We start from the raw sequence: 16,657 nt of genomic DNA on the forward strand, positions 1-16,657 counted from the left end.
TTTATTTATGAATCAAAAACTTTTTATAACTAATTGCTGCTGTCACCCACTTTTGAGTGACGTGTTAAGTCTTGTAGCCTACTACATCAAATAATAAAATAGCAACATTAATGTTTTACAAACCTTCTTCCTCGAGTATCTCCAGGGCTAATGGAATCTAGTGCTGGGTAGATACGTAATGTTCTGAAGTACGGGGGTGTAGGCACCGCAAGTTAACATGTTGAAAACACCTGGTACCATTACAGATTGTTACCCACTTGTTGTTCGACCTTTTCGATCCCTATCAAGAGCTGACGCATTTCAAGAGCTGATGAAACCTCTTCGATCTATTTCAACCGAAAAAACCTATTTCCGACTGACGTAACACTACATATTTGAGACTCAGCTTAGCGCTGTGTATTTTTGGAAAATCTGACGTTTCATTGTTTTGGTTTCAGATATAGCAAGCTCATAATTTACGTGATTGGGTTTTCCACATCACCAAGATAGGAGATGTCTAACAATGATTTAAGCCAAAACATTACCAATGCTGTGCGAGGGGTTTCCTTTCGTCAAATTTTTGATAAAGCTACGATAAGACAAGGAATCGTTCGTAATCGTAGCTGTGCTTTCATATAAAAGGTGTCAGCTTCCAATTCTCTGCAGTCAAAATCGTCAAGATGAAAGCCTTCGCACTTCTCGTTAGTCTGCTCGCTGTTGCCAGCGCCAAATCGATCGATATCGATTGGTCCAATGTGCGCCCGATCGACGAGTTCGATCACTACTGGGCTCGTCTGCCGGCTGAGTTGCAGGTCTACCGTCACATGCGGCCATCGGCACGCGTCACCAACGGTCAAGAGGCTACTCCCGGACAGTTCCCGTACCAGATTGCGCTCATCAGTGAGTTCATAATTACCAGCGGTTTGTGCGGAGCATCCGTCTTGACCAACAACTACATCCTGACCGCTGCTCACTGCGTTGTTGGAACGGCTGGTATCCTGGCCACCGGAGGTACCGCCATCATCGGTGCTCACAACCGCATCAACGTTGAGCCCACGCAGCAGCGTATCCGCTTCTCTGGTCCGGGAGTGATTCCACACCCGCAGTATGATCCAAGCAACATCCGCAACGATATCGCCGTCGTGCGTCTTGACTCGCCGATCACCTTCAACGAGCGCGTCCAGCCAGCTCGTCTTCCAGCCCGTTCGGACACCCGTCAGTTCGGAGGAGTCTTGGGAACCGTTTCCGGATTCGGTCGTACCTCGGATGCCAGCCCGGATGTATCCAATGTCGTGATGTTCACCACGAACCCGGTCTTGACCAACGCTGACTGTCTTGCCCAGTGGAACTCTCCCGCGATCATTCAGCCCCAGAACGTGTGCTTGAGCGGAGAGGGTGGTCGCTCGGCCTGCAACGGTGACTCTGGTGGCCCGCTGGCTGTTCAGGATGGTGGAAGCCTCCAGATCGGAGTTGTGTCGTTCGGATCGGCCGGTGGCTGCTCGATCGGTATGCCTTCGGTCTACGCTCGCGTGTCCTTCTTCCTCGATTTTATTGAGGCGAACTCTGACTTCGTTGCTAGCGCATAAGTCATAATTTCTAAAAGTCCAGATTTTATAATAAACCAATACTATTTGCTAAGATAATTCACGTTGTCTTTATTTTGTTGATAAGTTGATAAAGAACTACTTAAACCGCAAACTTAACCGGTTTTAGAGCTATCCCGCAGACCATGGTGTTATTGTAGAATTAGCTGGATTTTAGTCTAACAGTTACCCCACTTAGTGATACTGCTATGGAACCATGCAAAACATGACGATCTCCAGCGTGTTCTTCCAGTATGATTGGGAGGAGTATCTCTTATATAAAAAAAATTAAATAATAAATTCTCTTAGAGAACTTCATGGTGCAGTTCACGATTGAGCTAGAACCACTTTCAATATTTGTTCTTGCGTAACAAGAGTAGTTAAGATGATCATGAAGATTTATATTTAAATTCGATATTCAATTATACTACCAAAAAATTTATATTTGTTTTATAAAAATATTTGTTACTAGCTTGGCGCCCCAGCGTTGCTTGGTGAAGAAAAGGTTGAGAAAAGAGTTATGGTTTTACTCTATACTTGAAAGTTCGAATTAATTTATTAGTTACTGTTAGAAACACTTTTGATTCTAACGCCAGCTGCCAATTCGGCTAAGAACAGACACCCCGATAGCATCAAGATAAGAAAGGGAACTTCGTCGATCAGCTGACGGGTCGGCTGTCGGGAGAATCGATGACCCTTGGCGTCGGCCATCGGCGCTAGAAAGGATAAATAGGGCGTGTTTGGGCGCAACTGAACGATTGTGCAAATAGGAACAGTTACCAATAAAGACTAATTTTTTGGTTTCCGGTCCACTGCGATTCCGATTAAATTTCTTATTTTTTCCGTCCTTTTGCACATGTTAGAACACTTTCTAACAGTTACCATAACGGCATATTTAAATTTATGAAATTTCATGAGTTTTCCCGTGATGTATAAACCTTAGGGTAACTATGTTGGATACACCTTGACATTTGTTTACATGCTTGTTTTGTTTGTGTTAGTAAAACTGAGTTTAAACTGTAAAATTTAGATAATTTTCTCAAAAAATAGTGATCAAACAAACCTTCAACAACATCTGCAGTACTTAAACTTAATGTGTGAAAAGTTTCAGAAGCGATGGTTCAGTATTGGTCTAGTTTTTAGTGTACACAGAACTCCATACATAAAAAAAGCTAAAATATGTAGTAGATACGCAAACACAAACAACATTGATTCCTAATATCGTGAATGTTTGCACCTTGGCAAGTTAACCTCTGATGCATATTGATATGGTAACGTTCAGTAAATGTAGAAACATCTTGCTATATGCTTATCTTCTTATTCTTCTTGGCGTCACATCCATTTTGGTCACGCCTGCCCGTTACGGGCTTACAAAACTGTTTCCCTTGTGTACGTGGATAGTCTGTCGTCTCGTACAGGAGACCCACTAGGCAAAAACTTGCATGCTAACTCCTAATTTTGTGTCACCTCGATTTTGCCCATACAAAATTGAGGAGTTATGAGGAGTTTTGAGGAGTTCGAGTCACGGGCTTATAAGCGTGTGTGAGTGAGAACGTACAGCTCAGATCTATGCATGTGTTGGTGCGAACCATGGAATGTATGTATGTAGTAGTGATAAATGGTTTCTTTCGCTTGATTTCGCAAAATAAAAATGTCAGGCTCAAATTGGAAAAATTATGAAATATTTATTTAACGCTCGAAAAATGTTTTAAACACTTTTTACAAATACTCACGTATAATACTGTAGGAAGTAAGAGAATTCACGGGAACTGCTTATCGTTTCGGGTGTATGAAACTTCCGGACACAATAAGCTATCGCAAACAAGCACTCGTCTATCCGGCAGGTCGATTTGGTTGTAGTTGTCTAAAACTGGAGTGAGATTTCATTACGCTGCAACTGGTACGAAATGAATATCGGCATGCTTTTGCTTACCCTTTTTAACAAGGCCAGGATTGGCGACACCGATTGCGTCGGATCTTCCGACTCCGACTTTGCTGCTTCGGATGTAGTTTCCCCGGTCGCTTGTTGGCTTCCTGAGATGCTGTGTTTTTCCTTACTTTTTCTGTTGAGTGTCCATCCATCGAGCCGTAGATAACAATGTTCTGGATACGAATAACTATAAAAGAAATTACAGATCCGCAGAAACTAAAACAATTACCACGATTAGCTTTGCTTTCGCGTGTGTTCAACTCACTGCTTGTTGTGATGCTGATCCGGCTTCTTGAACTTGTCATTTTTTCACTGAACTTCCTCGCAAGATTCCACTACCACAGACAAATTTTTGAATTGCTGTGTCCAGACACGGGAAGTTACGTTTACACCACCGGGGTTGGATCCGACAGAACGTTGATTTATACAGATGAGCGTGACAGACGATGACGAGCTACACGCTAAAAAGAGATGGCATACTCGACAACTTGTGTGCAAAGACCAAAGTATGGGCCAAGAGAGGTCGGGGGTGGGAAAACTTGTATGGTAACGGCTAAATTGACTAGTGGGGAGGGTCCTGTCTCGGTTGTCGCGGACCCATTCCCATAGTTATCATATCTTCATATTCTACCAGGAAGTTTTAAAAGTCCGGCCCGCTGCTGAAATTTTCAATCATGTTCAAGCTCTACAAGTTCAAAACAAAAATCATGGGAACTTTTGGTATGTAAAATTTTTTATTACTAACTAGAACAAGGGTCGGCATACAATTCCCAAAAAGGGCCAGATGATCAAAAGGGAACCGAAACCACGGGCCGGATACCTTAAACAATGACTTAATGTTTTCAAAGTAGTGCCCTTTTGAATGGTGTATCATCTTTCTAAATAGTAAAGTTTCATGAAAAGTGGTAAGATAACATATTTGAAATTTTATCATTAACATTTTTTAAACAATTTCATTCTTATTTTCTTTGAATTTTATTTCTTTAACAGGAACACCTCGTTAAACAATTTTAATCTTCATTTTTGAAAAAAATCAAACTTGACCTCGTCGACCAATCTTATAAAAATTGCATTCAAGTTTTTGTAGGAAGCAACAACGTTTTATTACGGGCCGGATAAAATCTGCTGGCGTGCCGGACTTGGCCATCGGACCGGACTTTGCCGACCTCTGAACTAGACGCTTAGACAATCTTTATTTTTATAAATCTCAGTTTCAAAGTCCCGTGATGAGATGTGGCAATAAACCCTACATTTTTACAGTGCACGGAAGCATGCTTTTTACAATCTGACTCTAAGTGGAAACGGGACTCGAACACGGGTTTACCAAGAGCGAAGCCGTAGTCTTGCCGAGGAACCATAGCACAAGTTAGAAATAGCGAGGAAATATTGCTACTTGAATGGCAAACGTAGATTTTGAAGAAAAATTTTATTTCGTACTATAAAAGATTTCCCACTCGGGATTCGAACACCAAACTTCTGATACAAGTCTCGAGCACCACTACCAGTACACCAGTTGTACGAATGGTCAGCATAGCGAAAATACAGGTATATATGGATATGTGAATAAATTGAACCACCAAACTTTTATTTTAATAATGGTTATGATAATTTGAAAAATATGTATCAAAATATGATCGGATTTGAAAAAGTACATTAAATATCTAAAAACAATCCTAAAAAAAAAATTTTACAACCGTCAACAAAAAAGTTTTTCCTAGCCTAGATTTGAACTCCGATCCTCCGGAAAAACACCCATGCACTATTATCCGATTTGAAAAATTACATTAAATATCTAAAAAATTCATGAAAAAATATTTCACAACCGTCAACAAAAAAGTTTTTCTCAGCCTAGATTCGAACTCCGATCCTCCGGAACAACACCCATGCACTTAGCCCCCTAGACTATTGATGAAAGAAAATTTTCGCGTGATATCACTGCTACTAATATGTATGTAAGCAAACTAAATATAGCATAGAAAATGAACCAAGAATAAAAACTTTAGTCACATTTTTCCTCCCCGAGCTTCGCCGGGGCTTCGAGCTAGTAAACATATTAAAACAGGACCCGTTAACGCTGCACACGTCCGAACTCCCCGGAAGTCAGGTAGGAAGAGAACGAGGCTAACGCTTCGGCCCGGACGGTAATCCGGATTCATAAATTTATGAATCTGATCGTGGCATCACACGAAGATGGAACTCATCTACAGAGAGCCCGGGTTCACGCTGCTTCTTGATGGCATATAACATCTCCTCCTTTTAAATTTGTCCGGTACAGGTCAAACCGAGGTTAGCGCTCAACAGTTTATGTAAAATTTGCATGTTTCTTGCGCTTATAATATCTACTCAAGACATAACAGACACTGAGCAAACGTTAGTTATGCACATTCATCTCACCTGAATTCTCAGCGGTGGGTTCTTCAAACAAAAACATTGTACGTTTTCCCAAGACTCCGAACTGACGGGTGTCCGAATGGACCAGAAGACGAGCTGGCTGGATGCGGTCGTTGAAGGTGATCGACGAGTCGTTGCGTCGTTGCGGATGTTGCTTGAGTCGTACTGGGGGTGCGAAATTATTCCACTAGTCGAGAAACGGAAACGCTGCTGCGTCGGCGCAATATCGATGCGGTTGTGAGCACCGATGATGGCGGTACCTCCGGTGGCAGGACTTGTAACTCAACCGACAGACGGACCCAGTAGTGATCGAACTCCTTGATCGGACGCACATTGGACCAATCGATATCGATTGATTTGGTACTGCGAGCAGACCAACGGGAAGTGCGAAAGCTTTCATCTTGACGACTGTGACTGAACTGGTCCTCTACCAAAATGGCCTTGTATACTTATTGTATATACAAAAGATAATCTAAGCAACATACCATGATGTTTCAAAAATGAACAAACGATAAGAGATGATAACTCTATTTTTAGATTTGGCTGAAACCCATTTCGCTGCTGAATTATAGATAGTGGGTCTTTTCATTGAAAAAATTGAAACTGTAGAAGATACAGAAAGTGACCAGTTTCCTTGTTCGTGATCGCTGGAAATACCTACCGGAAACCCAGATACAGATTATGATCCGCATATCGTTTTGACTTATCTTAAAGACGTCACTTTAAACCCGTACGGAAGTATTGTTTTTAAGTTTGTATATAAAGCCGTTTTGGTAGAGGACTAATTCAGTCATAGTCGTCAAGATGAAAGCCTTCGCACTTCTCGTTGGTCTGCTCGCTGTTGCCAGTGCCAAATCGATCGATATCGATTGGTCCAAGGTGCGCCCGATCGAGGAGTTCGATCACTACTGGGCTCGTCTGCCGGCTGAGTTGCAGGTCTACCGTCACATGCGGCCATCGGCTCGCATCGTTAACGGCAACGAGGCTACTCCCGGACAGTTCCCGTACCAGATTGCGCTTCTCAGTGAGTTCGGTGGCGGAACCGGTCTGTGCGGAGGATCCGTCTTGACCAACAACTACATCCTGACCGCTGCTCACTGCGTTGTGACTGGTGCTACGACCCTGGCCACCGGAGGTACCGCAATCATCGGTGCTCACAATCGTAACGAAGTTGAGCCGACGCAGCAGCGTATCCGTTTCTCGACTAGTGGAATAATCGCGCACCCGCAGTACGACTCGAGCAACATCCGCAACGACATCGCCGTTGTCCGTCTTGACTCGCCGATCACCTTCAACGAGCGCGTCCAGCCAGCTCGTCTTCCGGCCCGTTCGGACACCCGTCAGTTCGGAGGAGTCTTGGGAACCGTTTCCGGATTCGGTCGTACCTCGGATGCCACACAGGCCACCTCTCCTGTTGTGATGTTCACCACGAACCCGGTCTTGACCAACGCTGACTGTCTTGCCCAGTGGAACTCTCCCGCGATCATTCAGCCCCAGAACGTGTGCATGAGCGGAGAGGGTGGTCGCTCGGCCTGCAACGGTGACTCTGGTGGCCCGCTGGCTGTTCAGGATGGTGGAAGCCTCCAGATCGGAGTTGTGTCCTTCGGATCGGCTGGTGGCTGCTCGATCGGTATGCCTTCGGTCTACGCTCGCGTGTCCTTCTTCCTCGATTTCATTGAGGCGAACTCCGACTTCGTGGCCAGCGCATAAACAGTTTTTTTGTAAAGTTCAGTTATGAGAATAAACCAATGCGATGGGCAAAAATAATCAACATTGTCTTCGTTTTCTGGATAACTATATAATCCTGTATCTCTTATGTTCTTTTGCTCAAGCATTGCGCATGTTTGGGCATGGTTGCCCTAGAACTTTCCTTTTCAGCATGTGGGTAATCAACCTTCTCGTAGTAGAGAAGGTGTCGGTTGGGATACGAATACATACTGCCTAAGGGAATTCTAATTGACGCATCCGAACGGCTATCTCTTACCTCTAGTCTTCTGCGCATACGAGAAAACATTACAACAGTAATTAAACATTAACTGAGACATTTTACAGTTGACTTCGTTCAAGGATGGTGGGAGCACATCGTCATCTACCTCCTAGTTGATGTGCTGCTCGATTTGAGGGCCGCTTCTGGACTCCCCTTATTTCGCTGCGCTCCCGTTGCCCGTTTAAGTAGCACTTCAACCTTTCGATAACCTCTCGCTCGTCTGCGAGACTGTTGCCCTCGTGTTTTCTTCAACATCGTGTAAAACTAACGAGTTTGCCCGGACTGAGCTATTTCATCTGTTGTTCATCCAATCATCTCTTCCAAGCGACGCTTCTTGATCTCAAAGCGCAGGGTTTGCTGTGTCCTCAGTCGTTTGTAGTGTTCCACGTTCTGACGGGTTTCCCTCTGCAGCATTGTGGCTCCACCATATGCCAGTGGCCATCGAGGGCCATTGTGGTGGTCGCGTTGTTATCCGGTAACGTTTCCCCAAGCTCTGACGCGTAGTCCTCGGCAACAGTAGGTGTTCGCAGCCGATCCACGTTTAGCCGTGAGGTAAGCCGGTGACGCTCTGTCGTACAGCGAATTAGACTCGCCATGGTCTGGTGGGCTGGCCATGTCATGCGGATGGCACTGGACGACCGTAAAGTCGTTTTAGACTGTCCCCAAGGACAGAGGAGACGTGGTAAGCCAAAATTGAGGTTGAAGGATGACGTAGACGAAGCCACAAATAAACCCGGGATACGGAATTGGACCAGTTTGGCAGCGACCAAACCAAACCGTGAGCTGTTTCGGATAGAGCTTCGTCAGGCTAAAACCGCGCAGCGGTTGTAGCGGCACGTAAGTAAGTAAGTAGCTGACTCAGTATCTTGACAGCGTAAAACTTCTGTCGTAGCTTCACCATCACCATGAAGTGGTCCGAATCGACGTTCGTGCCCCTGTACGTTCTCTGAGAAGTGCCTTCGAACTGTTAGAACGTGGTCTATTTGGGAATATGTCTGTTGTGGTGATCTCCAGGTGTAGCTGAAAAGAAGTTTGTGCTGGACGCAAGATGTCCATGTGGCTCGAGGATGCGAAGATTCGATGGCCAAGCTAAGACTTAGCATCCCAAAGACCTTGTTTTTAATACTACTGTAGTTTTTATGTTGCATTTTCATTTATTTATGAATCAAAAACTTTTTATAACTAATTGCTGCTGTCACCCACTTTTGAGTGACGTGTTAAGTCTTGTAGCCTACTACATCAAATAATAAAATAGCAACATTAATGTTTTACAAACCTTCTTCCTCGAGTATCTCCAGGGCTAATGGAATCTAGTGCTGGGTAGAAACGTAATGTTCTGAAGTACGGGGGTGTAGGCACCGCAAGTTAACATGTTGAAAACACCTGGTACCATTAAAGATTGTTACCCACTTGTTGTTCGACCTTTTCGATCCCTATCAAGAGCTTACGCATTTCAAGAGCTGATGAAACCTCTTCGATCTATTTCAACCGAAAAAACCTATTTCCGACTGACGTAACACTACATATTTGAGACTCAGCTTAGCGCTGTGTATTTTTGGAAAATCTGACGTTTCATTGTTTTGGTTTCAGATATCGCAAGCTCATAATTTACGTGATTGGGTTTTCCACATCACCAAGATAGGAGATGTCATACAATGATTTAAGCCAAAACATTACCAATGCTGTGCGAGGGGTTTCCTTTCGTCAATTTTTTGATAAAGCTACGATAAGACAAGGAATCGTTCGTAATCGTAGCTGTGCTTTCATATAAAAGGTGTCAGCTTCCAATTCTCTGCAGTCAAAATCGTCAAGATGAAAGCCTTCGCACTTCTCGTTGGTCTGCTCGCTGTTGCCAGCGCCAAATCGATCGATATCGATTGGTCCAATGTGCGCCCGATCGAGGAGTTCGATCACTACTGGGCTCGCCTGCCGGCTGAGTTGCAGGTCTACCGTCACATGCGGCCATCGGCACGCGTCACCAACGGTCAAGAGGCTACTCCCGGACAGTTCCCGTACCAGATTGCGCTCATCAGTGAGTTCATAATTACCAGCGGTTTGTGCGGAGCATCCGTCTTGACCAACAACTACATCCTGACCGCTGCTCACTGCGTTGTTGGAACGGCTGGTATCCTGGCCACCGGAGGTACCGCCATCATCGGTGCTCACAACCGCATCAACGTTGAGCCCACGCAGCAGCGTATCCGCTTCTCTGGTCCGGGAGTGATTCCGCACCCGCAGTATGATCCAAGCAACATCCGCAATGACATCGCCGTCGTGCGTCTTGACTCGCCGATCACCTTCAACGAGCGCGTCCAGCCAGCTCGTCTTCCGGCCCGTTCGGACACCCGTCAGTTCGGAGGAGTCTTGGGAACCGTTTCCGGATTCGGTCGTACCTCGGATGCCAGCCCGGATGTATCCAATGTCGTGATGTTCACCACGAACCCGGTCTTGACCAACGCTGACTGTCTTGCCCAGTGGAACTCTCCCGCGATCATTCAGCCCCAGAACGTGTGCTTGAGCGGAGAGGGTGGTCGCTCGGCCTGCAACGGTGACTCTGGTGGCCCGCTGGCTGTTCAGGATGGTGGAAGCCTCCAGATCGGAGTTGTGTCGTTCGGATCGGCCGGTGGCTGCTCGATCGGTATGCCTTCGGTCTACGCTCGCGTGTCCTTCTTCCTCGATTTTATTGAGGCGAACTCTGACTTCGTTGCTAGCGCATAAGTCATAATTTCTAAAAGTCCAGATTTTATAATAAACCAATATTATTTGCTAAGAATAATTCACGTTGTCTTTATTTTGTTGATAAGTTGATAAAGAACTACTTAAACCGCTAACTTAACCGGTTTTAGAGCTATCCCGCAGACCATGGTGTTATTGTAGAATTAGCTGGATTTTAGTCTAACAGTTACCCCACTTAGTGATACTGCTATGGAACCATGCAAAACATGACGATCTCCAGGCGTGTTCTTCCAGTATGATTGGGAGGAGTATCTCTTATATAAAATAAATTAAATAATAAATTCTCTTAAAGAACTTCATGGTGCAGTTTACGTTTGAGGTAGAACCACTTTCAATATTTGTTCTTGCATAACAAGAGTGATTAAGATGATCATGAACACGTATATTTAAATTCATTATTTATTTATTTATTTATTTGTTAGTACATGTCCGCCTTTGTTGGCTTAACATGTCCGGGTGAGATAATACATTAGTGCACATTTAACAGTTTTAGGACGAACGCATAACAAATCTGTACCTGATCTGATTTCTAATATTTCTCAGCGGTAGGTCGAAATCTATGAAACTGTAATCAGTATTAAATTGACTCATCATACGTAAAATTGGGCTGTTGTAGGCATATACAGAGTTTGTACTATCGACCAGCAGAAAGGGGCGCTGTCTTAGACTAGGCCGTGGAATATAAATCGATAATTGGTCGAGAATTTTTGGAGCGTAAATGTTACCATGGAAAAGACCGGTTATGAACATAGTCTGAGCATCATTGCGGCGTTTCTCGAGTGTTTCTAATCTTAATAACAAACAACGAGTATGATAGTCTGGTGAACTGGTCCACCTTAACCAGCATAACACAAATCTGGTAAATTTACGATCGCTTCGAGCCGAGTCTTCCAGGTCTCGGCAAATGGAGACCACACAACGCTATTATACTCTAGGATGGACCCAGTGGCGGATCAAGAATACTGGAGGCCCTAAGCGGTAGGAATTTTGAGGGCCCCAAATAAAAAAAATTGTATGTGTTTTTTGGGATTTGGGATCAAACTTGGAGCGCGAAGAGCTTTTTTTATTACTACCACATATTCTATATTCGTAATTTCTCACTATCACATCATCTCAAAGCAAATTTATACCACATACAATGTTACATTTAAGTATTACAAATAATCCTAAGCGATACAGGAAAATTTAATAATAAACTTTATATTTTAAATTTCTTTGTGAAATATGTTTTTCTCTTTTTTCTTGTCAAGTCATCTAGTAGTTGAAAAATCAATAGAATCCATTAGTTGCTCTATGTAGAGAATGGCCAAATTGTTAAGCTTTTCTTTTCCAATTGTGCTTCGCAAATAATTTTTCACTTTTTTCAAAACTGAAAATGAACGTTCACCTGATGCATTGGACAAAGGTAATGTTAAAAATATCTTAATCAATATTCCTACGTTTGGAACAGTACATGGCATATTCCTAACTATTATATGTCCATTATATTTACATTTTTGTTATAATTACTTCTACTCTTATCTTCTCGAATTAATTCAGTAAAGTGTTTCAATTCTGCCTCTAATGTAGGGCCATCAATATCATTTTTATACATATTTTTAAAGTATTCTAATGCCTTGCTCTTGTCTTCCAAAGAAATGTGACGATCAAAAAAAATTCTGAAAGGTTCTAAAGCTTCCTTGTATCTTTGCGCACGCGTGGATAGTTCTTGTCTTCATCAACAAATGTCTGTAAAAATTGATCTAATGATTTAAGGAACATCGAACCTTTAAATAATTCACATTCTACAGATTGTAGCGATTTACTAGTATCATTGAATCGCTGCAAAATATTGTTCCAGAGAATGGTCATTAGGACTGTTTCATATTTTTCCATTTTCGATATTAATGATTTTGCTTTTGTTATTGTAACATTGTTTTCTTCTTGTGAATTTACGATTACTTACATAATATGTGATACGTTTTGTTTGTGAGAGCAGCTTGAAAATTTTAGGCACAATCACTGCTTCGAGGCCCCCTATCAGCTCGAGGCCCCCCGCGGCCGCTTACTTTGCGTACCGCTTGATCCGCCCCTGGATGGACCTGACTAGGGAACAGAAGATTGCTTTCAGATACATAGGTTCGTCAAACTCTTTGGTGATTTTAAATACTAGCCCTAAAGTTCTATTGGCGTGTTTGATAATATCCTCGTAGTGGGAGTTAAAATTAAGACGATCTAATAATACACCTAAGTCGCGAACCTCGACGACCCTATTAATTAGCGTCCCATTTATAGTGTAGTCTGTTATGATCGGATAATGGCATCTAGTGAAAGAAATAACACAGCATTTTTCGGCGCATATGACTAGCGCGTTAAGGTGACACCATTTTGAGAAGGAAATAAGAGCTGATTGCAGGGCTGAACACTCGTCATAGTCGCGAACCGGCGAAAACATTTTTATATCATCCGCAAACATCAGGAAACGACCCTTCGGTAGGGCATAGGCCACATCGTTAACAAAGAGAAGGAATAGTAACGGGCCCAGGTTACTACCTTGTGGAACGCCTGACGTGTACATGAACGGATTTGACAAGGCGTTTCCAAACTTTATTTGGTATTCCCGGCCTATCAGGTACGAATGAAACCATTCAACGATATCACGATGTATACCTAGTTTGCCGAGCTTTGCTAGTAGGATATCGTGAGATACACTATCGAAAGCGGCCTTCATATCTGTGTATACGCAATCCATTTGTCCATGCAGTCCATAGACTCCGAAACAAATTCTACCAAATTTGTGGAGGTTGACCGGCGAGGCACGAAACCATGCTGCTCCACGTTGATGTAGCTGGATGAGGCCCTTAATAGCTGGTTCTGGATCGTCAGCTCGAAAACTTTGGCACCTGCACACAGGAAAGTAATTCCTCTATAGCTAGTAGCCTGCATTTTGTCGCCTTTCTTGTAGTGTGCTATCATCCACGAGATTTTCCAGCAAGTAGGGAAGGTGCACTGCCCTATGGAAAGATTGAAAATCCGATGAAGCAGCGGTACCAGAATCAATGCATCCTTTTATCAGGCATGATGGTATGCCATCCGGGCCAGGAGAGAAACTTGTCTTCAATTTCCCTATGGCTTTAGTGATAGTGTCCGCGTCGATGAGAAAGCGTTCCAGAGACATAACATTCAGAGGAGTCAAGGCGGTGGCCTCCCCTACCACGACTTCATCACTGATTCTCGGGCAGAAGATGTCACTAAAGCGTGATGCGAACGTATTAAAAATGTCGGTGGCAGAGTGCGTCGTACCCTTGTATGAGATGGAGCTGGGTTTCGAGTTGCTTTTTCGACGGTTATTTACGAAAGACCAAAATGATCTCGGATTACGACGGAGGTTGTGCTGCGTTCGAGAGATGTATTGGCGGTATAGAGTCCGGTTGTAGTTACGGTAACGACGGGCGGTAGTGTGAACGCTAATTAGAAGATGTGGTGAGTTCCCACGCAGTTTGTACCGGTTACTTGCGTTTTTCCTCTGCGAGTTCAGCCTACAGAGGGCTTTGTTGTGCCAGGGCTGCTTGAAGCGATGTCTGCAAAATGGTACTTCGCTATCGATAATCCGTAGAATTTGCCGGTTGAAGTGCTCTACAACTTCATCGACCGTGACATCGTCCGATAAAAGGAAGTCCCAGTTTGTGTGACGAATCGTGTCGTTGATCCTAGCGTAGTTAGCTTTTTTTCGAATAGTCGTAGAGGCAGTAGTTGGCTGGATCTCAGTCGACGAGGGTTCATTTCTCAGGTGTTTAAAAGTCACTAACAGCGGTGGATGATGCGGATCGGGGTGAACCAGAAATTCATCAGCCCTCGCTGCAGTGACGTTTACGGAAGAACTAGAATGTTCGGTGGCAAACACCAGATCGAGACATCTACCTGAGTAGTTAGTGGTTCTTTTTTATGCGCCAGCATGAAAAGGTTGATAATATCGAATAACGAACCAGAGAGGGCTGCTGGCTGATCAGGAACGTCATTAGTCCAATCCGTGTGCCGCTGGTTAAAATCGCCAAGAAGAATCAGGTGATCGCTGGGTTTTATGACGTGTAGGATTTGTTCGATAGATGACGATAAATCGTTCGTCCGGTATGCCGACCTTGAAAGACACGGAAGAAAGCTTGTCGAGGTCGCAATCTTTGGGGCACAATCTGAACACTAATACATCCTCAATACCCAGGTAACGGGTTGCAGCAGCCTTCATCTGATCTTCCGATACATCAGGAGCAATTCTCGTCAAGTAGAGCCACATTCTTTGATCCTCCACCGACACTGTCCTTATACGGTCCGGCGAGTTAGGGACGGCGGTCCCCTGCAGCAGCTGGGGGCAGGAGAAGCCTCCAACGAACGATCAAGTAATCTGCGCTTAGGAGCAGTGGATGGTGGTATGTGGTGTGTAGTTCGTGAATGTGAGAACGTTGTGTTGTATTTCTAATCAATTCGTTTATTCACGGAGGAGCACACACGTCTTATCGTTACTACCGAAACTAGAAGAGAGAGAGCTGACAGTTGTCAGGCCAAAAGCACGTTATCGCAACGCGCCAAAATAAGAGACGTCAAGCGTTCTGACGTTTGACGTTTAATCCAGGTTGGCTCATACATAATATTTCCTCCCTTCTTACAGAGGAATTACGGGGAGTATCTACGAGGCGGGCGGCGTGTCCTTTCACTGCGGCGTAATACACATGATGCCGCAGTAGGAACTCTTTCCGGGCTGCTGGAAGGCGTCGTATACTCTGAGCCGGAAGACTCAGTCCCATTTGCAGATACTTCCTGGGGGTCTTCTCCGGTGTCCTGTGGATGCGCCCGTTGGGTGTCGTCGTAGTAGTGTCTCCGTTGACCTTCTCCGTCGGCCTGGGTGGCCTCCACTTCGCTCGATGCGCTGGTGGACTGATGGTTACCAAGAAAGGATCTTATCTGGTCTACGTGACGTTTCAGATGTTTTCCTTTGTAGAGTACGTCGTAGTGTATGTCACCTAAACGGGAATACACTGTAGCAGGAATCCACTTATCAATCCTCGGGTTCCCGGATAAGCAGTAGATTTGCTGTCCAGGGTGGAATGTGCGATACCTTGGTTTGAAATCTGCTCGATGCTTCTCGGTGAGTCTGGTGTGTGTGTCTCGTGGTCGGACTAGGTCGAGCCGTGTTCTGATATTTCGGCCCAGGAACAGTTTCGCTGGCGATTCTCCTGTTTCGATGTGGGGTAATTTACGAAACTGCTGCAGGAACAGGTTTAGATGAGTTTGCAGGTTACTATGTGTTGTACCCATTGCTCTTAATGCCCGCTTCACCGTTTGGACGTAGCGTTCTGCTTGTCCGTTTGTAGAGGGATGGTACGGCGCTGTCAGCTTGTGGGTTTTTACACCGCTTCTTAGTAGAAACGACTTGAACTCGGCGGATACGAATTGTGGTCCGTTATCCGTAACTACGGTTACTGGGGACCCGTAGGTACTAAACAGTCCGTCTAGGAGATCGATGGTTGCAGCAGCTGTTGTTGACGGCGTTACTTTTACTTCTACCCACTTACTGTACGCATCAACGACTATTAATAACATCGATCCTGCGATGGATCCTGCGTAGTCGATGTGTATCCTTTCCCATGGATTATTCGGATATTCCCAGTGGTGACTACTGAACTTCGGTGGGGCTGTCGCTTACCGTGCGCATTCAATACACGACTTCACTGTTCTTTCAATATCCATGTCTATACCAGACCAATATACATAGGAGCGTGCCAAAGATTTCATTTTCACCATTCCGATGTGCGCAACGTGAAGATCGTTCAGGATCGCTGGGCGCAAGATGGTTGGAATTACTACACGGTGCTCAAATAACAAGCAGTTGGCGACGGTGGTGTACTTCGTCTCCGGGGCTTTATACCCTGCATGTTCGAGGCTTCGTCCCAGTTCCAGCTCTTGAATTATTTTCCCAAGGTGGGGATCTTTCCGAGTCTCCTGCGCGATATGTTCAGCTCTTATGGGCAGCTGTTGAACCTGGTGTAGAACAAAGTTTCAAAATCGTCTTCCTCCGAG

The 16,657-nt window shown here is 44.5% G+C and overlaps 3 protein-coding genes across 3 annotated transcripts; all 3 read left to right on the forward strand.

Annotated features, from left to right (window-relative positions):
• The first annotated feature begins 644 nt into the window (after nt 1–644).
• On the forward strand, nt 645–1,565 carry LOC131263492 (brachyurin-like). Its single transcript, XM_058265698.1, has one exon. It carries the CDS (start codon nt 660–662, stop codon nt 1,563–1,565), a length of 906 nt encoding a protein of 301 aa, XP_058121681.1. The 5' UTR covers nt 645–659.
• A 5,110-nt stretch (nt 1,566–6,675) lies between these two features.
• Nucleotides 6,676–7,593, forward strand: LOC131263202 (brachyurin-like). The gene has a single exon (XM_058265369.1). The coding sequence runs from the start codon at nt 6,688–6,690 to the stop codon at nt 7,591–7,593; it is 906 nt and encodes a 301-aa protein (XP_058121352.1). The 5' UTR covers nt 6,676–6,687.
• A 2,074-nt stretch (nt 7,594–9,667) lies between these two features.
• Nucleotides 9,668–10,588, forward strand: LOC131263485 (brachyurin-like). Its single transcript, XM_058265689.1, has one exon. The coding sequence runs from the start codon at nt 9,683–9,685 to the stop codon at nt 10,586–10,588; it is 906 nt and encodes a 301-aa protein (XP_058121672.1). The 5' UTR covers nt 9,668–9,682.
• Nucleotides 10,589–16,657: the final 6,069 nt, after the last annotated feature.

The sequence above is a fragment of the Anopheles coustani genome, chromosome 2 (assembly GCF_943734705.1).
Source record: "Anopheles coustani chromosome 2, idAnoCousDA_361_x.2, whole genome shotgun sequence".
Classification (NCBI taxonomy): Eukaryota; Metazoa; Arthropoda; class Insecta; order Diptera; family Culicidae; genus Anopheles; species Anopheles coustani.

Excerpts from the sequence above, each read along its gene's own strand:
- LOC131263492 (XM_058265698.1), top strand. The coding sequence starts at position 660 with ATGAAAGCCTTCGCACTTCTCGTTAGTCTGCTCGCTGTTGCCAGCGCC.
- LOC131263202 (XM_058265369.1), top strand. The coding sequence starts at position 6,688 with ATGAAAGCCTTCGCACTTCTCGTTGGTCTGCTCGCTGTTGCCAGTGCC.
- LOC131263485 (XM_058265689.1), top strand. The coding sequence starts at position 9,683 with ATGAAAGCCTTCGCACTTCTCGTTGGTCTGCTCGCTGTTGCCAGCGCC.